The following is a 23,573-nucleotide window of genomic DNA, read 5'->3' as shown; positions in this document are numbered from 1 at the left end:
ACCTGCCATTTATTGTTTTTTGCTGTTGTTTTTTTACAACGTTTTACCAATTGTTTGTGGAGATATTGACCAAAAGAAGGAAGACCCAGGAAATATAATAAGAACACTAACAAAATAATAGGGTTGCTGCACCTGCTAGGACCCCTAATAAAATGTAACTCACATTAGGGTACATCGTATCAAAGTTTTTAATTACAAAAAGAGTTCCATCAGGTGACTTATACTGAGTCCACAAAACATTATTAACACCTGTTCGTTCCTTGACATGATCTGATCAGGTCAGTCCATGTGAAAGTTATGATCCCTTATTGATGACACTTCTTAAATCCCCTTCAGTCAGTGTAGATGAAGGGGAGGAGACGGGTTCAATAATCATTTTTAAGCCTTGAGACAATTGAGATGTGGATTGTGTTTGTGTACCATTAAGAGGGTGAATGGGCACCGGTTTGTGTCAAGAACTGTAGCGCTGCTGGGTATTTCACACTAAACAGCTTCCTGTGTATATCAAGAAGGGTCCACCATCCAAAGGACATCCAGCCAACTTGACTCAGCTGTGGGGAGCACAGTGTTCTTAATATTTTGTGCACTCAGTGTATGTATAGATATATAGGCCTACAATATTTTAGTTGATGGAAGAATAACACATGTTTTTGCTGGTTAGTGAGAGAGTTGGATCTCTTGTCTTGATTGGTCCTCAAACTGTATCTCTCCTCATTGCTGAGCAGGAGGGACTTGGACTGTGATCACCGGCTGGAAGATAGAACTCACACACTCAATTAAGACATTATAACCGTCATGTTATAACAACATTCAATCACTGATTATAATTCAGATGTTCTGTATCTGGTCAAATGCAATATTTGAACGATGAGAACAGGCCACTACCCCATTCTAGCCACACCACAGACATAGTATTGGTAGGCCTCCAACCAAACTTTGCATTTCAAGGTGATGTCTGTTGTCAGAAGGCAAGGACTGCAGTGGACCAGAAATTGGCCTAGTCATTTACAACTCACTGGAACATTGTCTTTCCCTTGTTGTTCCCATCATAAGCCAAATCATGATAATTCTGTGAGAAAACCCCAATTTAGACTGTCCCACTGGCCAATGGATCCGTCTGGTATTTGCCAGAACTGACCTATGGCCAGTCCGTTTCTGATTTTAGAGGTTCCATTTCTACACTGACTCACCATTCGTTGTCCTGGAGAGCAGCAATTGACCACCTTGCAGCAGTAGGCAGCGAGCGTGACAGAGATAGCGATGAGAGCAGTATTTATCAGGACCAACTCAGCAAGGTAATGTCCAGTAGAAGCCTGTTGACAAGAATTGGAGCAATGTGTACTTTGTTTCATGTGTTTATTCCTATTGTATGACATATTTTCCTCTTTACACATTTAATTTGTAATATTTGCATGTGACATTTGATAAGTAATATTTGCATGTGATATTTCATAGGACATTCTTAATCTCAGCCCACTTTATCATCCAATATGATCATCTCTGTTTGAACATCCCCTTTTTCAATGTCAATTTACATTGAAGTATTTCCAACACATACTGACATATTGTCTGTACATACTCACAGTGATTGAATAGCAAGAATCATTGTGATCGGTGCTGTTGACTTCAACGTATTTCCAGCAGCCATAACCATATCCGTGTCCAGCCATGTCTGACACAGAGAAGATCAAGTTGATCACTGATGCTACACAGGCCACTACCTGCATCCCCAGACAGGCCTTCAGCTGAGACAGAGGGGGGAGAAGAGAGCAGCTGAGAGCAGAATAAATGCCACTGATACAGTATATCTCACCTGTTTTGTCAAAGAACATCTACACCTACAAATTGCATAACTTACAGTGGGAAGATGGAGATTCTGTGCAGCTATGGCCAAACTACCAGCTATGATCACCTGTAGAAAGTACAACAGTACAAGTCACATCAAACTCATAGTCTCAACACTCAACTCTTTCATTTGCTCCTCTTTTAATATCAATCAAGTGAGTGCAGGGGGCACATGTATGGTGGCCACTCACAAACACTGATCCAATGACATGTGTTAAATCTTCAACCACCATGCTCATGCTGTTGGTGAACATGACAATGACAGAACTGATATAGAACGCACTGAGGGCAATCTGAGTCACCTGAGGGGAGAGAGGGGTGAAGTAAAATTAGCTACATATAAAATAACATTTCATAAATCATAATACATTATAGTGACCTTTAAATGGATTGCCAGACAACACAGACAACACTTCATTTATTTGCTCGGGATGATTTACCCCCAATGCTTTGGGTTCAGACTCCAGGTACTTCTGTTTTTTGTGAGGAGTTCTCTGAAAGGTCACTGCGACAAGGGGACCCTCTGCACCAGGCACGGCCTCTTCATCTGAAAATAACATTTGAGTAAACAGTCTTGCAATAGACTGTTGAACCTACTGCAATACAATCCAATTGATCAAATAGATTGAAATGTTCTTTGGAAGAGCATATTGTGCAGATTGCTGTTCACATGCAAAAGTTCTTAACCATTACATTTCCTCAGTGCAGGACAAGACATTCTAACGGATGGCTTTTACTGGCATATTATTGTAGTTTATGTCTGTGTTCAAAATGACACTAAGTCGTGTCAGAGGAAGGCTCAAAAAAGATGACGTTTGTTTTTAAAGCAAACATGCAGATCAGAGTCCAGATTGTCTTGTTTTTACTAACCATGCAATGCAATGATATTTGGTTTACCTGCCATAGCTGTTGGATGTTATTAAGATCTCGGAAATCTTCGATAATCTTTCAAATAGTCTACTTTTGACTTCCTTGACGAAATTCGGAGCAAAATCACCAACGCCCCTCAACTCTTTGTGTGCCCCGTTATTTTTTTATCAAATCCCGCCCCCTTGTTGTCAGAGGAATTTGACTCCTCTCTACACACTCTACACATTTGACCCTTCCCACACACTCCTCCCCTTAACTGTTAGATTTCCTCAGTGCAGGACAGGAAATTCTAACTGATGGTTTTTACTGACATATTGTTGTAGACTATGTCTATGTTCATAATGACATCCTAAGTAGTGTCAGAGGAAGGCCCAAAAAATGGTCAAAGACTCCAGTCACCCAAGTCATAGACTGCTGAACAATTAATCAAATTGCCACCTGGACAACTTGGCAGTAAGACTGCTGAACAATTAATCACATGGCCATCTGGACTATCATCAGAATAGCAGTAGAAGTGAACTTTATGATGTTGCAAGATCTCGCCCAGGGGTAGGAGGAATATGGATTCTTCTGACAATAACTATTCATGATTGAGGAAGGTTTTGCACATTAATGATTCATTTACAGGATTGAGGTCCAATATTTGAATCATCAATTAAATGTATTCATAAATCTATTGCTTAAAGCTATGTGGTTCACTACAAATCACTTATCAATCCATAATCATTTAGCAGTTGTGAGATGGATGCCTACTTTAAGTAATAATGAGAGTGTATCTAGTCACACTACGTCAAGCTGACTTCAAACATAAATAACTAATACACAATGATAAATGCAGTATCAACATTGTTCTGAAACATGTTGGCTGGAGTTATGCTGTTATCTAATAACCAATACCGCTAGACTGTAATGACATAGGAGTTACATAGCAGTTATTATGAAAGTACAAAGTGATACCATGTTTCCTAATTTGTTTTAAAGTGAACAGTAAGAAAGCATTTTTATCCAGCCTGGCACTATCACACCTGAATTGACTGGCCAATGAAGCACAAATCCATTGATAACAGCCTAATGCAATTTGTTGTATCTGCCTGAGATAGATTTCAAATCGACAGCAGATCTGCAATAATATCACACAATCTTCAGCGATAACACTCATACTATGATCCTATCACCAATGTATACTTATTAGCTTTCACTTTAAATTAGAAACAACAATATATACAAAGGTCATAAGTTTAGGGAGGCGTGCTCAGGGAGAAGGAGAGCTGATCCTTGTTTTTTTGTTCACCTTTATTTAACCAGGTAGGCTAGTTGAGAACAAGTTTTCATTTGCAACTGCGACTTGGCCAAGATAAAGCAGAACAGTGTGACACAGACAACAACACAGAGTTAGACATGGAGTAAACAATAAACAAACAAGTCAATGACACAGTAGAGAAAGGAAAGTCTATATACAGTGTGTGCAAAAGGCATGAGGAGGTAGGCAATAAATAGGCATTAGGAGCAAATAATTACAATTTAGCAGATTAACATTGGAGTGATAAATGAGCAGATGATGATGTGCAAGTAGAGATACTGGTGTGCAAAAGAGCAGAAAAGTAAATCAAATAAAAACAGTATGGGGATGAGGTAGGTAGATTGGGTGGGCTATTTACAGATGGACTATGAACAGCTGCAGTGATCGGTTAGCTGCTCAGATAGTTGATGTTTAAAGTTGGTGAGGGAAATAAAAGTCTCCAACTTCAGCAATTTTTGCAATTTGTTCCAGTCACTGGCAGCAGAGAACTGGAAGGAAAGGCGGCCAAATCAGGTGTTGGCTTTGGGGATGATCAGTGAGATATACATGCTGGAACGTGTGCTACAGGTGGGTGTTGTTATCGTGACCAGTGAACTGAGATAAGGCAAAGCTTTACCTAGCATAGACTTATAGATGACCTGGAGCCAGTGGGTCTGGCGACGAATATGTAGCGAGGGTCAGCCGACTAGAGCATACAGGTCAGTTTTACTAGAGTAAGTTTGGCAGCGTGAGTGAAGGAGGCTTTGTCGCAAAATAGAAAGCCAATTCTAGATTTGATTTTTGATTGGAGATGTTTAATATGAGTCTGGAAGGAGAGTTTACAGTCTAACCAGGCACCTAGATATTTATAGTAGTCCACATATTCTAGGTCGGAACCGTCCAGGGTGGTGATGCTAGGCGGGCGGGTGCGGGCAGTGAACGTTTGAAAAGCATGCATTTGGTTTTACTAGCGTTTAAGAGTAGTCGGAGGCCACGGAAGGAGTGTTGTATGGCATTGAAGCTCGTTTGGAGGTTAGTGAGCACAGTGTCCAAGGAAGGGCCAGAAGTATACAGAATGGTGTCGTCCGTGTAGAGATGGATCAGGGAATCGCCCACAGCAAGAGCGACATCATTGATATATACAGAGAAAAGAGTCGGCCCGAGAATTGAACCCTGTGGTAGCCCCTTAGAGACTGCCAGAGGTCCGGACAACATGCCCTTTGATTTGACACACTGAACTGTCTGTAAAGTAGTTGGTGAACCAGGTGAGGCAGTCGTCAGAAAAACCAAGGCTATCGAGTCTGCCGATAAGAATACGGATTGACAGAGTCGAAAGCCTTGGTTAGGTCGATGAAGACTGCTGCACTGTACTGTCTTTTATCGATGGCGGTTATGATATCGTTTAGTACCTTGAGCGTGGCTGCCGGATTGCACAGCGGAGAAGGTACGGTGGGATTTGAAATGGTCATTGATCTGTTTATTAACTTGGCTTTCGAAGACTTTAGTCTGTAACAGTTTGGGTCTAGGGTGTCACCCCCTTTGAAGAGGGGGATGACCACGGCAGCTTTCCAATGTTTAGGGATCTCGGACGGTACAAAAGAGAGGTTGAACAGGCTGGTAATAGGTGTTGCAACAATGGCGGCAGATAGTTTTAGAAAGAGAGGGTCCAGATTGTCTAGCCCAGCTGATTTGTACTGGTCCAGGTTTTGCAGCTCTTTCAGAACATCTGCTGTCTGGATGTGGGTGAAGGAAAAGCTGGGGAGGCTTGGGCGAGTAGTGGGGGGAGCTGTTGGCCGGGTTTGGAGTAGCCAGGAGGAAGGCATTGCCAACCGTTGAGGGAGGCATGGCCAGCCGCTAGTTGGACCCTGGAGGCCTGGTGCGTGGTGCCGGCACTGGTGGTACCGGGTTGTGGACACGCACCTCAGGGCAAGTGCGGGGAGGAGGAACAGGGCGTACTGGACCCTGGAGGCGCACTGTAGGCACCTCAGGGCGAGTGCGGGGTGGGGCACAGGATACACTGGACCGTGGAGACGCATTGGAGATCCAGAACATAGAGCTGGCTCAATATGTCCTGGCTGAATGCCCATTCTAGCCTGGCAAATGCGAGGAGCTGGAATAGAGCGCACTGGGCTAGAATAGCACACTGGAGACACCGTGAGCATCTCTGTATAACAGGTGCCTGACCAGTTACACGCTCCCCATGGTAAGCACGAGGAGTTGGCTCAGGTCTCCGACCTGACTCAGGCAATCTCCTCGTGTGCTTCCCCCCAAAGAAAATCTTGGGGCTGCCTCTCGGGCTTCCGTGCTGGCCATGTACCTTCATATCTTCGCTGTTCCTCTATTCTCCTGTATTTCTCCTCGTAGTATCGCCGTTCCACTTTCGCTGCCTCTAACTCCTCCTTAAGACTGCAATACTCCCCCGGCTGTGTCCAGGGTCCTTCTCCATCTAATATCTCCTCCCAGGTCCATTTCCCCATTAAGCGCTGTTCCCTCCTTTTCACGCTGTTTGATCCTGGTTTGGTAAGTTATTCTGTCACGTTCATCATAACGAGGAGACCAAGAGTGTGATAAGAATAAATTCTTTATTTACACAAAGAACACTAAATAAACTAACAAAACGACCGTGATGCTATAAGACACAAGTGCTGACAGGCAACTACACATAGACAATAACCCACCAAACCAAAATGGAAAATGGCATCCTCAATAGGATCCCCAATCAGAGACAACGATAAACAGCTGTCTCTTATTGGGAACTAATTCAGGCCACCATAGACCTACATATACCTAGACATTCTAAAACCCCATAGATATACAAAAACCCCTAGACAGGACAAAAACTAAACCAACCACCCATGTCACACCCTGACTTAACCAAAATAATAAAGAAAACAAAGATAACTAAGGTCAGGGGGTGACACATAGCTGACAAATGCACCCAAGTGTATTTTTCTCTCGTGCACTCTCTCTCACTCTCTCTCTTTTGAAATCCCCATTTTGTGTAACACGTGTCATATTGTGTTGGCCCACTAGGGACCTGTTTTATCGTACTAAGTTCTAATCAATAGCCTAGACGGTGTATGTGTATCTTATATTATCATTTTAGCTTGTTAGCAAATAAAGAATCTACTAAATTGGTGGGGTACGGATTTATTTGATGAGACTTTGGTTTGTGCAGATTCCCTGATTATGTGACGTTCAGAATGAGACTGTAGAGGAAATTGATTAACTAGCGACTGTTGTAGAATCGATACTCTGATATTCTTTGAGTTATTTTGGGAAATAGAAAGTCAATAAAACCAAACATTCCCATGGTGCCCCATGGTTAATGAGTTAATACTTTCCTGATTCATTTAATCACGTAATTATAAACGGTTAATCATCCGACGAGCAGCAGTCATCACATTAATCAATACAACGTCACAACACTGGTTATAATGAGTCCTAATACAAACATTTGTGTAACAGACTGACATGTTCTCTACTTTCTCCCCTTTCCACTTGCCTCCTTTTTTGCAGTAATGCTGCATTCACTTCGTTACATGTATGTATACATCCTATTCATACTATTGTTAATACATATAATACAATGTTTCAACATATTGTCATTACTTAAAGGGCTGTGAAAACAATTTAAAATGTCACAATATATTTAGGGGGTGCAAAACCCAGATACAAATCATGTGTTTATCTATTGCCATGGACATAGCATCTTTCTTCCCAATCCATTGGCAAATGACTTTAAACAGCATGTTTCTCATTTGATGATTTAGGACAGGGTTCCTCAACTGGCTGTGGTTTTATTTGGCCCCTCAAGCTTTTTGAGCAACATTAATATAGATACTTTTTTTCTGCGGTAAGAAAGTCTGAAAGGCCTCTCATCTTTCAGTCTTATTCTATGCACAAAGTCTCTTGCTTCGTTCGCCACAGTCCAATTTCCCTCTGGAAAATATGCTGTCATATTTCACAACCAGGTCTGCCATCTTGTGTTTCCATTCATCTGATACTCCACAGGAGGCAATGTCAACATCAGTCAGACCCATGTCTTTCAACACATCAGCATATGAGCGTTTTTCTACCTGTTCAGTCGTGGTTCCAATGACATTCTGTGCAACATATTGTTTGTCATCACATTGACCACAGCAGCTGCTGTTTAACTCCAAGTCTTCCAATGCTATACATCTGCCAGTTTTGCATTACACTTCAGTGTAACCGGGCGATCTTGGAGATTAAACACCTCATGGGGATCCATTTGTCACCCTACAGCAGGCATACAGTACTAACACACTCCTCTGTGCTGCTTGGGACGTTGTGGGTTCTACCATAACAGTACTGCCAATGGAAAAGGGCCATTTTCCTTTCAGCCTACTACCCCAGACTAAGGGTTCATGTTTTGTGAATAGTATCACACACCGGGTGAGAACAACAGTGGCAACTTTTTTTCAGGCATTTTACTTACTTGCCAACGGTCAACATTTTCCAGTATGCTTTGAAGTGCATCTGATTCATCAGAAAGGCCATTGACTGGTTGTGATATTGCTTTCCAATATCCATCTGAACTTTTTAGTTGGAGGACGTTTCAGTACATTTGTTACAATGATCACATCATCAGTTTGCCCTGGCATAACTAAGACTGGCACCAGCATCTTGCAGTTCATTCATTCGATATGGAGCTCATATTCACATTTGTGATTGACCTGTTGCCCTTCACATCCCACGAGTACTACAGGAGTGGACATTTTCGAGCTTTCAGTTAAGACATGTTTCGAAGCAATGTATACTCAGCAGATTCACTTAACATACAGGCCATTGAACCACTATCAATGAGTCCTCTCAGTTCTACTGAACCTTGCACGGTCACTGGTGCATAGGACAGACTTTCATTGCCGGTTATTCTCTGAGTACGTTGATATATCACATTTGTGTTGCCTTGATTTTTCTCTTTGTATGAAGACAGTTCTATTTCAGGATCAGTTTCATTTATAGTTTTTAGCTGCACCTTTCCCTTCAAGGTGCAGACCTATTAGTTTAAAGCTGGACCTTGATTTTGTGGCCGCTGCCTGACTGGTGCCTCTCTTCTAACCTCCTGCTTTTGTGGGCAGTCTATGGTTTGATGGCCAGGATTGTGACATTTGAGGCACAGGTGGTCATTAAGACAGTGAGACCGAGTGGATTGATCCACATCTTGACATATAGCACAAGGGAAGGAGGGAGACAGCTGTACAGTTCTGCAGGGCCCTCTTGTGGCAGGTTGAGCAGTGTTTTGGTTCATAATAAACTGTTCTAGCAGTGTTACAAGTTTTGTTATTGTCACCTGATCATTGCAACTCTGAACTCCTTGAACCACTGAGCTAAGGACGGGGTGCTCTGGGCGAACTGTGTTTTGGATGCCTTCCTGTAGTGTCAATATGTTTTGCTGTTTTGCTTCCTCCTTGTAGCCAATCTGTCATGTTGGTGGCTGTCTATCAATTTCTGAACTTCACCCACTGTCCATTTCTCCCTAGGCTTGCATCCGAATGCTGTGTACAGTTCATGATTGGGGCAGTGCTTCACAAATATCATGGCGACCACATGACCCACATCATCCATCTGTTTGCCCTGTCTTTGTAGACATTCATTAGATAGATCTGCTACTCGGTTAAGGCACACCCAGTAGTCTAAGTTATTCTCCCCGTGATAAGGTTTGGTTTCATAAAAATCTTGAATTGGCGTAGTAGAGGAGATGGTCTCACCAAAATGCTGTTTCAAAATACTGAAAATAACCTCAGGGTCTCTGCTGATGGAACAAGAGGGTTGCTGCAGATTCCTATCTTGACTAAATCCTTTGCCCTCCCCATTAACCGTTCCATGATTTCATTACCTCGCTCTGGCATTTTGTGACCTTTCTTTACCAAGTAAGTCTTCATCATTTCCTGCCACTCATACACAGTACATTTATCTGTTCCATCACCTCTGAAAGTGGGTGGCTCACACATGTCAGATTTCATGACAAAGTTAACCTTAGACCAATCTGGCATGCACACTGGGACAGTGTCGGCAGATACCTTGGATGGAGTGATATTACTTGCTGACAGACTCGAAGCAATACCGTGACCAATCTCTTGACCCATCTGCTTGACTAAATCAAGTATAACACTCTGCTGCGTAAGGTATTCATCATCATTGGAGTTATCATATCCATCACTCTGACATGTTGTTTGATCAATAACATACTCTTGTTCATTTACTGATGTTACACCAGCACGCCCGGTAATGCTATGCTCTACCATTCTAGCTATCTGAGCCCCCCTACCAATACGGGGGGTTACAATATCACAGTTAACTCCCCTAGGTTATAAATCCTCACTCACCAGTAAAAGTGGTGGATCACCATTGGGCTTGACCAGAGTACCTGGATTTTTTGGTGTGGACATATTTAAATTGAATGTCTCATGAAGTTGACGGCAGGTGTAGTCCTCTTCTCTGGAGCACTGCTGTGATTGGCGATGGCTGATCTTGTAGATCCGGGTCACCAACTTCACGTAGCCCCCAGAAGAAGGGCACACGGACACCCACACTTCAGGACTCGGTTTTTATCTGCAGTAAAATATATCAAACATTGATGACAGGCATTGACAGGAGGGTCACAGCCACACCCTCACTGCTCTCAGAATATCTATCTCAGACTCAGGAGCGGGCAAACCAACTTCCCAAACAGGGAAGAAGCACTTAAGACCCACTAGTTGTTATTTCAAAGAAAATTATACAAAAATAGTAAGTCCGAAGACCTCTCGTATTGCCAACCTTAATACAATGGCAGCAAATATTCTTATGGATTCAGCAACGCATAATGAAATGAACATTTATTTATATCACCCCTTTTCCTGAAGTGAATGGTTTCACCCACTACTCTACCCCCAAACTGCGCGTTCTTTGACATCTACATTGCGCCCGAGGTTTATGGAAACTCAACATTTACAAACTGATATTTTTTTTGGTGAAAAATACGTGGGGCTCTAACAGACCTATTTGAAGTGACATTAATCATTGGAATAAAGAGCCAGTATTTAAACAAATTCTAAACGTTTAATTGACATGTCACTTTCACTTTCCCTGTAAATAAAAGGTACATTCACATGTGGTTTCTCATAATTCAATAGCGCTCAATAATACAATACTTTTAGAGAACTTGCAAATGCTTCACCTTGAAATAATAAGTTAACATGTTTATCGATTCGTTATTAAATGGTTTAGGAAAAAGCCATCATTTACAGCGGGCAATTTAGCGAAATGAGGAATGACGAATGGTGGAATGAGGAAGAGAGACAGGAGTTAACGATTCTGCCTGTACCATTTGCGTGGACCATTCTGTTTCCCAGGACTCGAGTAGACAGATGATGATATCGAAGAAGTCAGACAAGTCTCCCGCTGAAACGTAAGTTACAATTTTATCTATTACAGATGTAAAGTTAAATGCAGGTGCCACAGTTTCCTTTGAGGCTTATCATCACGTTTTGGATTCACCTGTTACTCACACGCTCTCTATGCACAATTCAATATATGACATTAGCTATCTCTTTGCCTTCTCTAAACTTGTTTGACTTTATCTGTATTTTTCCAAGTCAATCGTATTGAAATTTGTGATCAATTTTGGATTGTGTTCATACATTTCCCTTTTCGGTGATACATTTATTTTTATTCCTTGACATCACAGAGGAAATGAGAGTAAATCATGTGAGTGTGGCATGATGGTGGCAGACTTGAAGCTGTGCCTGTGTGCATTTTTAGACTTGATTTTCCCTAACAAAATATTTAACAACCCCTACTGAAATGTCCATTAATTATAATCCACATAATAATTCACATTTCCTATTGCGGCAAAGATTATTTTCCTGCTGTAGCAAACTGGCTCAAATTAAGATCCTACATCTGTATGAGTGCCCGGCAGCTGGTCCTGAGGCAGAGAGCAGAGCTGCTGCGTGCCCTGTGCTGTGGTGGCTCTGCTGAGGGTCTGGAGAGTGTATTGGACCTACTCCTGTCCTGGGGCATGCTGTTCTGGGAGGAATACCAGAATGTACTGGTACCATGCCGTGGTCTGTGTGCCAACACAAGGGTGCTACTAGATCTGGTGTACACCAAGGGAGATGAGACCTGTCGACTGCTTCTGGCTGCTTTCAAACAGGTAAGATATGTAGGCACAGCTCTTCACAGGTGATGCCGTTCTAAAGGATGTATGAGCATGTTTTGAACAGACTCATTACTGATGTACAGTGGGGAGAACAATTATTTGATACACTGCCGATTTTGCAGGTTTTTCCTACTTACAAAGCATGTAGAGGTCTGTAATTTTTAACATAGGTACACTTCAACTGTGAGAGACGGAATCTAAAACAAAAATCCAGGAAATCACATTGTATGATTTTTAAGTAATTAATTTGCATTTTATTGCAAGACATAAGTATTTGATCACCTTCCAACCAGGAAGAATTCCGGCTCTCACAGACCTGTAAGTTTTTCTTTAAGAAGCCCTCCTGTTCTCCACTCATTACCTGTATTAACTGCACCTGTTTGAACTCGTTACCTGTATAAAAGACACCTGTCCACACACTCAATCAAACAGACTCCAACCTCTCCACAATGGCCAAGACCAGAGAGCTGTGTAAGGACATCAGGGCTAGAATGGTAGACCTGCACAAGGCTGGGATGGGCTACAGGACAATAGGCAAGCTTCTTGGTGAGAAGCCAACAACTGTTGGCGCAATTATTAGAAAATGGAAGAAGTTCAAGATGACGGTCCATCACCCTCAGTCTGGGGCTCCATGCAAGATCTCACCTTGTGGAGCATCAATGATCATGAGGAAGGTGAGGGATCAGCCCAGAACTACACGCAGGACCTGGTCAATAACCTGAAGAGAGCTGGGACCACAGTCTCAGAAAACCATTAGTAACACACTACGCCATCATGGATTAAAATCCTGCAGCACACGCAAGGTACCCCTGCTCAAGCCAGCGCATGTCCAGGTCCGTCTGAAGTTTGCCAATGACCATCTGGATGATCCAGAGGAGGAATGGGAGAAGGTCATGGGAGAAGGAGCATTTTGGTCTAAACTCCTCCAAACACGGTGAGAAGAAGGATGAGTACAACCTCTAGAACACCATCCCAACTGTGAAGCATGGAGGTGAAAATCTTGGCCAACAACCTCCTTCCCTCAGTAAGAGTATTGAAGATGGGTCGTGGCTGGGTCTTCCAGCATGACAATGACCCGAAACACACAGCCAGGGAAACTAAGGAGTGGCTCCGTAAGAAGCATCTCAAGGTCCTGGAGTGGCTTAGCCAGTCTCCAGATCTGAACCCAATAGAAAATCTTTGGAGTGAGCTGAAAGTCCGTATTGCCCAGCGACAGCTCCGAAACCTGAAGGATCTGGAGAAAGTCTGTTTGGAGGAGTGAGCCAAAATCCCTGCAGGTCAAGACCTACAGGAAACGTATGATGTCTGTAATTGCAAACAAAGGTTTCTGTACCAAATATTAAGTTCTGCTTTACTGATTCATCAAATACTTATGTCATGCAATAAAATAAAAATGAATTACTTAAAAATCATACAATGTGATTTTCTGGATTTTTGTTTTAGATTCTGTCTCTCACAGTTGAAGTGTACCTATGATAAAAAATGACAGACCTCTACATGCTTTGTAAGTAGGAAAACCTGCAAAATGTAGTGTATCAAATACTTGTTCTCCCCACTGTATGTACAAAACATTAGGAACACCTTCTCTATAGTAACACCTATTGAGTTGCACCCCCTTTTGCCCCCAGAACAGCATCAATTTGTCAGGGCATGGACTCCACAAGGTGCCAAAAGCGTTCCACAGGGTTGCTGGCCCATGTTGACTCCAATGCTTCCCACAGTTGTGTCAAGTTGGCTAGATGTCTTTTGGGTGGTGGACCATTCTTGATACACACAGGAAACTGTTGAGCGTGAAAAGCAGCATTGCTGTTTTTTGCACACTCAAACCGGTGCGCCTGGCACCTACTACCCTGTTCAAAGGCACTTAACTTTTTTCTTGCCCATTCACCCTCTGAATGGCACACACATACCTAATCCATGTTTCAATTGTCTCAAGTCTTATTTTTTTTATTTAACCTGTCTCCTCCCCTTCATCTACACTGATTGAAGTGAATTTAATAAGGGATCATAGCTTTCACATGGATTCACCTGTCATGGAAAAAGCAGGTGTTCCTAACGTATCATCTTAGTAAAAAGCCACTCGGCAAAAATGTTGAATGTTACAAATCAGTTGCCATGTCCCAAAGATACAGATCATTACATAGATACAGAACATTACATAGATACAGATCATTACAAAGATACAGATCATTACATAGATACAGAACATTACATAGATACAGATCATTACAAAGATACAGATCATTACATAGATACAGAACATTACATAGATACAAATCATTACATAGATACAAATCATTACATAGATGAAGATCATTAAAGATACAGATCATTACATAGATACAAATCATTACATAGATGAAGATCATTACAAAGATACAGATCATTATATAGGTACAGATCATTACATAGATACAGATCATTACATAGATACAAATCATTACATAGATACAAATCATTACATAGATGAAGATCATTAAAGATACAGATCATTACATAGATACAAATCATTACATAGATGAAGATCATTACAAAGATACAGATCATTATATAGGTACAAATCATTACATAGATGAAGATCATTACAAAGATACAGATCATTACATAGATACAGATCATTACATAGATACAGAACATTACAAGATACAAATCATAACATAGATACAAATCATTACATAGATGACAAATCATTACATAGATGAAAATCATTAAAGATACAGATCATTACATAGATACAGATCATTACAAAGATACAGATCATTATATAGATACAGATCATTACATAGATAAATATCATTAAAGATACAGATCATTACATAGATACAAATCATTACATAGATACAAATCATTACATAGATACAGATCATTGAAGATACAGATCATTACATAGATACAGATCATTACATAGATACAGGTCATTACATAGATATTTTTCAAATCAAATCAAATTTTATTTGTCACATACACATGGTTAGCAGATGTTAATGCGAGTGTAGCGAAATGCTTGTGCTTCTAGTTCCCGACAATGCAGTGATAACCAACAAGTAATCTAACTAACAATTCCAAAACTACTGTTTTATACACAGTGTAAGGGGATAAAGAATATGTACATAAGGATATATGAATGAGTGATGGTACAGAGCAGCATACAGTAGATGGTATCGAATACAGTATATACATATGAGATGAGTATGTAGACAAAGTAAACAAAGTGGCATAGTTAAAGTGGCTAGTGATACATGTATTACATAAGGATGCAGTCGATGATGTAGAGTACAGTATATACATATGCATATGAGATGAATAATGTAGGGTAAGTAACATTATATAAGGTAGCATTGTTTAAAGTGGCTAGTGATATATTTACATCATTTCCCATCAATTCCCATTATTAAAGTGGCTGGAGTTGGGTCAGTGTCAATGACAGTGTGTTGGCAGCAGCCACTCAATGTTAGTGGTGGCTGTTTAACAGTCTGATGGCCTTGAGATAGAAGCTGTTTTTCAGTCTCTCGGTCCCAGCTTTGATGCACCTGTACTGACCTCGCCTTCTGGATGATAGCGGGGTGAACAGGCAGTGGTTCGGGTGGTTGATGTCCTTGATGATCTTTATGGCCTTCCTGTAACATCGGGTGGTGTAGGTGTCCTGGAGGGCAGGTAGTTTGCCCCCGGTGATGCGTTGTGCAGACCTCACTACCCTCTGAAGAGCCTTACGGTTGAGGGCGGAGCAGTTGCCGTACCAGGCGGTGATACAGCCCGCCAGGATGCTCTCGATTGTGCATCTGTAGAAGTTTGTGAGTGCTTTTGGTGACAAGCCAAATTTCTTCAGCCTCCCGAGGTTGAAGAGGCGCTGCTGCGCCTTCTTCACGACGCTGTCAGTGTGAGTGGACCAATTCAGTTTGTCTGTGATGTGTATGCCGAGGAACTTAAAACTTGCTACCCTCTCCACTACTGTTCCATCGATGTGGATAGGGGGGTGTTCCCTCTGCTGTTTCCTGAAGTCCACAATCATCTCCTTAGTTTTGTTGACGTTGAGTGTGAGGTTATTTTCCTGACACCACACTCCGAGGGCCCTCACCTCCTCCCTGTAGGCTGTCTCGTCGTTGTTGGTAATCAAGCCTACCACTATCGTGTCGTCCGCAAACTTGATGATTGAGTTGGAGGCGTGCGTGGCCACGCAGTCGTGGGTGAACAGGGAGTACAGGAGAGGGCTCAGAACGCACCCTTGTGGGGCCCCCGTGTTGAAGATCAGCGGGGAGGAGATGTTGTTGCCTGCCCTCACCACCTGGGGGCGGCCCGTCAGGAAGTCCTGTACCCAGTTGCACAGGGCGGGGTCGAGACCCAGGGTCTCGAGCTTGATGACGAGCTTGGAGGGTACTATGGTGTTGAATGCCGAGCTGTAGTCGATGAACAGCATTCTCACATAGGTATTCCTCTTGTCCAGGTGGGTTAGGGCAGTGTGCAGTGTGGTTGAGATTGCATCGTCTGTGGACCTATTTGGGCGGTAAGCAAATTGGAGTGGGTCTAGGGTGTCAGGTAGGGTGGAGGTGATATGGTCCTTCATGATGACGGAAGTGAGTGCTACGGGGCGGTAGTCGTTTAGCTCAGTTACCTTAGCTTTCTTGGGAACAGGAACAATGGTGGCCCTCTTGAAGCATGTGGGAACAGCAGACTGGTATAGGGATTGATTGAATATGTCCGTAAACACACCGGCCAGCTGGTCTGCGCATGTTCTGAGGGCGCGGCTGGGGATGCCGTCTGGGCCTGCAGCCTTGCGAGGGTTAACACGTTTAAATGTCTTACTCACCTCGGCTGCAGTGAAGGAGAGACCGCATGTTTTCGTTGCAGGCCGTGTCAGTGGCACTGTATTGTCCTCAAAGCGGGCAAAAAAGTTATTTAGTCTGCCTGGGAGCAAGACATCCTGGTCCGTGACTGGGCTGGGTTTCTTCTTGTAGTCCGTGATTGACTGTAGACCCTGCCACATGCCTCTTGTGTCTGAGCCATTGAATTGAGATTCCACTTTGTCTCTGTACTGACGCTTAGCTTGTTTAATAGACTTGTGGAGGGAATAGCTGCACTGTTTGTATTCGGTCATGTTGCCAGACACCTTGCCCTGATTAAAAGCAGTGGTTCGCGCTTTCAGTTTCACGCGAATGCTGCCATCAATCCACGGTTTCTGGTTAGGGAATGTTTTTATCGTTGCTATGGGAATGACATCTTCGACGCACGTTCTAATGAACTCGCACACCGAATCAGCGTATTCGTCAATATTTTTATCTGACGCAATACGAAACATGTCCCAGTCCACGTGATGGAAGCAGTCTTGGAGTGTGGAGTCAGCTTGGTCTGACCAGCGTTGGACAGACCTCAGCGTGGGAGCCTCTTCTTTGAGTTTCTGCCTGTAGGCAGGGATCAGCAAAATGGAGTCGTGGTCAGCTTTTCCGAAAGGGGGGCGGGGCCATTACAAAGATACAGATCATTACATAGATACAGATCATTACATAGATAAATATCATTAAAGATACATCTCATTACATAGAGACAAGTCAATACATAGATACAGATCATTGAAGATACAGTTCATTACATAGATACAAATCATTACAAAGATACAGATCATTACATAGATAAAGATCATTAAAGATACAGATCATTACATAGATACAAATCATTACATAGATACAGATAATTGAAGATACAGATCATTACATAGATACAAATCATTACATAGATACAGATCATTACATTTTTATTTAATTGTATTGCTTTCAACCAGGTCCTCCCTGAGGCCCAAAGAGCTGGCCTCTCTTTTGGAAACTGTTGTACTGCCAATCTAGAAAATACAAGAGATGATACAAAAGAACTACATGGTACAGCTATCCAGACCCTCCAGACAGACAGGCCTGATCTGGTGAGGAGGCTAAGGGACCATATTGAAGGAGCTCTGGAGGTCCTGCTGCATACGGGCAGCTTTACACCATCTGATTGCGATGAAGTGCAGCTACCTGTGTACACCCCCTCACAACAGGTAACCAACTGCACCCTGAGACCAGTATAACAGCTTTATTTATATCTACATTTCTGGTATGATGTAGAGTACTATGATATTACACAACTTCCCTGTCCCGGAAATTAAGTTCCAGTTTGCACATCTTTGAATCCAAACAGGTCATGCTGTCCTTTGACTTTTTTTGTAAGTAGACATGTTATTTAGGTTCAGATAGTAGGGGTGAATGTGAATTAATTGACTTCTTTGTCATGTAGGCAAGGCGTCTACTGGACCAAGTCAGATCAAAGGGGGAGCCTGCAGCAAAGGTCCTACTGCAATACTTTCAGCAAACAGAGGACCATCCCCCACCATCTAACCAAGAGGCTCCTCCCAAAGGTACTGTATTATATCACAAAGCACTAAAAGTCACACGGCTACTTGCAAGTAATTTGCATACAGCACTAACACATAGTTGTTACACTAATACTTCTTAGATATTATTTTGTTTGCTATGATGTCCTGTGTATTTCAAACATTCTTATTATTTGTGTGCTGCTGCAGAGTGCTTGTCCTATCAGAAGAAGCTGCGCAGCACTGTGTCGGCCCAGTCACATTTCCTCAGAACGTATGGAGGAACCAGCAGTCTGTCTCTAGAAGACATCTACACAGAGGGTCAGCTGGAGCTTGCCCAGGGTGGCAGTGAGGCCCAGCCCCAGACTGGTACTCTGGGGCTGGAGGACGTGGTGGGCCTGGTGGGCACCCTGAACCAGGAGGCTGACACTGTGCTAGTCTCTGGGGAGGCAGGCAGTGGGAAGAGCACCCTTCTCCAGAGGCTGCACCTCCTTTGGGCCAGGGGGGCGGCTCTGCATGATTTCATCCTCCTCTTTTCCTTCAGCTGCCGCAGGCTGAGCTCGGAACAGAGGGAGCTGTCGCTCAGAGAGCTGCTGTTCCTGCACTGCTGCTGGCCGGACGGGGACCAGGACCAAATCTTTCAGTTCATCCTGGACCATCCGCACCTCATCCTCTTCACCTTCGACGGCCTGGACGAGTTCATGCAGAGCTTCTCGGACTCAGAGCAGAGGCACTGCTGCCCCACCCAGCGTGCCTCCGTCCCCACCCTGCTCTTCAACTTGCTGCAGGGATCCCTCATGAAGGGGGTGAGGAAGGTATGTTTTATGTATACGGCTAAATGAGATGTGTAGCATTTTAATGTGGAATGTATGTATTGTGTATGTGTCAACTGGGTAATGTATAATGTTTATTTTGTATAAAGTAGTTCCTGTATAGAGACAATTTTCCCCTCAGGGACAATAAAGTTTGTCCTCATCCTAAGGTGGTGACCAGCCGGCCAGAGGCAGTGGGTCCCACCCTGAAGCGGTACCTTCGCAAGGAAGTCTTCTTGAAAGGCTTCTCGCCTGGCGGGATCGACTGCTTTGTGAGGAAGTACCATCGCGACCCGACTGTGGCCACCAGGGTCCTGGAGTGTCTACGAAGCAACACAGCTCTACTGGGCCTGTGTCACATCCCGGTTTTCTGCTGGATTGTGTCCAAGTGTTATAAGGAGCTGCTGGGCTGTGGAGAGGGAGAGGGCAGTCCCCAGACCATCACAGATGTTTACCTCATGATCCTGCAGCACTTCTTCCAGCGCCGGGCCTCTCAGAGGAACACGATGGGGATAGGATGGGTGCAGGAGCACCAGGATACTGCCCTGCATCTGGGGCAGCTAGCCATGGAGGGCCTGGGGGCCTCTTGTTACATCTTCACAGGCACAGAGCTACAGAAGTGTGGGGTGACCGAGGAAGATATCTGCATGGGGTTCCTCATCCGTAGTAAAGACCTCTCCTCCTCCACTAACTGCAAACACTACGAGTTCCTGCACATTACCATGCAGTGCTTCTTTGCTGCTCTCTACATTGTACTGAACAATAACTCGGACCGCTCCACCATCCCTAAGCTCTTTCAGCCGCAGGACAGGCAGCAACAGCCTGGCTTTCACAGGGCGTGTCTGGGGCACTGCTTGACCCAACAAGAAGGGGCCTTGAAGGAGGCCAATAAGGCAGCAGAGACCCCCAACCTCCAGATAACAGCCACTTTTGTGTCTGGGCTCTTGGCTCAGCGCCACCGTAGCCTGCTGCTCCTCTCCTGCCCTGGGCCTACTCTGGACAGGAAGTCCAAGCAGGTGGTGACGTGCCTGTCCAAAGGCATGCAGAAGCACTTTAAATCCATCCCTCGGCCCGTGGAGGGGGAGAAGAAGAGCATGCACGCCATGCCGGGCTTCGTGTGGCTCATCAAGTGCATCCATGAGATGCAGGACAGCAGGATCGCCAGAGACACTATGGCTAAGCTAGAGGTGGAACACCTGAAGCTGACCTATTGTAACATAGGCCCTGTGGAGTGTACTGCACTGGCCTATGTGCTCCAGCACCTTAGGAACCCTGTGGGGCTTCAGCTAGACTACAACTATGTAGGAGACGTTGGCGTGGAGCAGCTGCTGCCTTGCCTGCATGTCTGCCACTCTGTATAGTAAGTGTGGAAAGCTTTACCATGCTATTTACTATGGCACTCACTATGGGATTAACACAACACGCAGGACACTAAACTAAAGCCTAATAATAAGACAATTTTTTATTTCACTCCCTCAGCCTGAGACACAACAACATATCAGATGAGGGAATTCGTAAATTGATTGAAAAAGGCATCCAGTGTGAGCGCTTTCAGAAGATTGCGTGAGTATGGCCAAATCTATTTTCCACTGTCAGGAGACCTATAGCTAGGCTATGCTATGGCTATGTCAAATATGCAGATGTAAAAAAGAAAACTGATGAGGTTATTAATGTCTCTGAAAGGCTCTTCAACAACAAGCTAACTGATGCCTGCACAGAGTGCATTGCTCACCTCCTGAAGATGAAACAGAATTTTCTCTCTCTAAGGTGAGGATATTTTTCAACTCTCACCATATAAGATACTGTACAATGTTACCTCACACAGCAATCGCTAATACCATATTCAATCGAACACTTTCTCTGACTTTGCATTGCAGGCTGGGAAACAATAACATCACAGCAGCAGGGGCAGGGCAACTGGCGGAGGGACTGAGGTTCAATCGGTCACTACAGTTCTTGGGGTAGGAAGCAGACTATCTCTCTGAGAATTACAAAGTTGTTTTTATGCCTATCACAATGCTGTAATAATATATCTGGTTGACAATTTTAATCTCCTGTCTGTTTTTTAGGCTTTGGGGAAATAAAATAGGTGATCAAGGTGCAGAGGCCATTGCCAATGCTCTCAAAGACAGCCAAACCTTGGTGTGGCTCAGGTAATGTTAGACTAATGAAACATGTACATGTAACATGTAACTAACTAACACATCCATACTATCATGGGCAACTATATGTTCAGACAGCCCTGTTATCATTAAAATACTTCCACATAGGAATAAATCTTACTGTCAGATGTATGTTTCATGGCAGCCTGGTAGACAATGGTGTTGGCAATGCAGGAGCATGTGCTCTTGGCCCACTCATCAAGAACAGTACGCTAGAGGAGCTGTGGTGAGTATATTGATAGCACATCCTGAATACTGAAAAAGACTTTGCAGCTACTCACATTCCGCTTTGCCTCAACTGACATGTTGATAGTTGTGGTTGTGCAGTAGATTTGTGGTTGTGCTAAACACATCTTTCACCCTGCTCTCTCATGCCCTCCACAGGTTAACAAAAAACTGCATCACAAGAACAGGTGTGGAGTGTCTAATACTGGCTCTTGAAAGCAACACTAGTGTGAAGGCAGTGTGGTATGTTAACATAATGCTTTGATCATTTAGACAGCTGGATGAGAAATGTAATTTACAAAGTGTTATGTCCTATACATACAGTATAGTATGCTGTGGTCTCCTATGCCTCCCCCATACCTCCCCATACATGTGAAGATTGGATCTCTAATCACTTAAGAAGGTCTCAAATCCAAAGACTGTAAATTAGAGTTAAGTGAATAATTGTTTTCTTTCTAGGTTGAGAGGTAATGAGCTCAGCCCAGAAGAGGTGGAGGAGATGACACAGCGGGAACCCAGGCTTACATTCTGATGATTCCAAGTGCTGGTCAACTATACTGGAGTATTATTGTTTACAGCCATGTGTATGTCTGTTTGTAATTTATGTAACTTCTTCAGTAGCATTTCCCTTAAAATGGTAGTTGTGTTATTTATAGGTTATTATATGTTTTTACGTACATTATGGATCATGTTGGATGTGATGTTCTCTATGATGTAAACAGTGTGGGCAAGCTTGTTTTCTCCATTCACAATAAGTAGCAGCTTCTGACCTGCTCTGCTACTACAGGCAGCTTGTGTTTGGTAGCATTCTTTTCATATTAGTCATATTAGTCATTGTGATAAGGAACTGGTCTGACACTTGTTTTATGTAAGCACCGTTGGGTATGAGCCTATTTTTTTCTGTCTAATTATCAAATAACAGTCAGGTATTTGAACTGGTACATCAGTATTCTTATGTACCCTACCCTATTGTACACTGACTGGCAGTGCTAGTATGTTTGATAACATGGGTTGATTCAGTGGTAACATGACTCTTATTTTATCAGTGAATCACTAACAGTGATTACATTAGTCCTATTGTGTCAGTGCTCTATGGTGGAGATAGAACGGCTTGTTACATTATGTCACCTTGCCTACTGAGAAATGTTAATGTAGGTTATAACATTTTTTAAATACACTATGCAGAAATCTCTCCGCCGTTTTCTGGTTCGGAAAAATCGAATAGTTTCAGTATATGTGACAACAAGCAAGTATAGTGTAGAGAATACCAAAAAGTTACAAATTGCAGCTTTAATTTGAAGTAAAACAGCAATTCAGTGTACTATTAATGAAATATAATTTCTCCAAAATATAATATGAAGAATTCACATGCTACTTTTATCAATATTTGCACATTATTCTGCACTCATAACAAGTCATTTGCATGTCAACACACACACATGCCTGGTTTGAATTACATGAATCTGTGTACACTGTACAAATCACAGTATAGAAGATCCCAGACCTATCAACAGCACTGTTCATGTGGGAGACAATTCATTATGTATATAAACCCTGCACTGCTGATGGATTGTATTGGCCATTGAGAGGCTTTGAAGTAGACGTTGACCAATTATGATTTTTCAACGCCAATAACGATTGTTGGAGGACCAAAAAAAAAGCCGATACCGATTAATTGGACAATTTATATATATATATATATATATATATATATTTGTAATTATAACATTACTGAATGAACAATGAACACTTTTATTTTAACTTAATATAATACATTAATAAAATCAATTTAGTCTCAAATAAATAATGAAACATGTTCAATTTGATTTAAATAAGGCAAAAAACAAAGTGTTGGAGAAGAAAGTAAAAGTGCAAT

The 23,573-nt window shown here is 42.8% G+C and overlaps 2 protein-coding genes across 2 annotated transcripts; one reads left to right on the top strand and one right to left on the bottom strand.

Moving 5' to 3' along the window:
• Positions 1 to 170: 170 nt before the first annotated feature.
• On the bottom strand, positions 171 to 2,902 carry LOC124033089. The gene is made up of 7 exons (XM_046345023.1): positions 2,743 to 2,902; positions 2,286 to 2,392; positions 2,037 to 2,147; positions 1,859 to 1,912; positions 1,584 to 1,745; positions 1,191 to 1,313; positions 171 to 750 (listed from the first exon to the last, which is right to left on the bottom strand). The coding sequence occupies exons 1-7, from the start codon at positions 2,747 to 2,749 to the stop codon at positions 712 to 714; spliced, it is 603 nt and encodes a 200-aa protein (XP_046200979.1). The 5' UTR covers positions 2,750 to 2,902; the 3' UTR covers positions 171 to 711.
• Positions 2,903 to 10,941: 8,039 nt separating this feature from the next.
• Positions 10,942 to 23,353, top strand: nod2 (nucleotide-binding oligomerization domain containing 2). Its single transcript, XM_046345022.1, has 14 exons — positions 10,942 to 11,099; positions 11,228 to 11,408; positions 11,857 to 12,155; positions 17,935 to 18,186; positions 18,423 to 18,543; positions 18,709 to 19,313; positions 19,481 to 20,670; positions 20,790 to 20,873; positions 20,994 to 21,077; positions 21,188 to 21,271; positions 21,380 to 21,463; positions 21,618 to 21,698; positions 21,857 to 21,940; positions 22,157 to 23,353. The coding sequence occupies exons 3-14, from the start codon at positions 11,907 to 11,909 to the stop codon at positions 22,227 to 22,229; spliced, it is 2,991 nt and encodes a 996-aa protein (XP_046200978.1). The 5' UTR covers positions 10,942 to 11,099; positions 11,228 to 11,408; positions 11,857 to 11,906; the 3' UTR covers positions 22,230 to 23,353.
• Positions 23,354 to 23,573: the final 220 nt, after the last annotated feature.

The sequence above is a fragment of the Oncorhynchus gorbuscha genome, linkage group LG04, assembly GCF_021184085.1.
Source record: "Oncorhynchus gorbuscha isolate QuinsamMale2020 ecotype Even-year linkage group LG04, OgorEven_v1.0, whole genome shotgun sequence".
NCBI lineage: Eukaryota > Metazoa > Chordata > Actinopteri > Salmoniformes > Salmonidae > Oncorhynchus > Oncorhynchus gorbuscha.
Note: the sequence above shows the minus strand (reverse complement) of the source record. Positions and strands in the feature narration are given on the sequence as shown.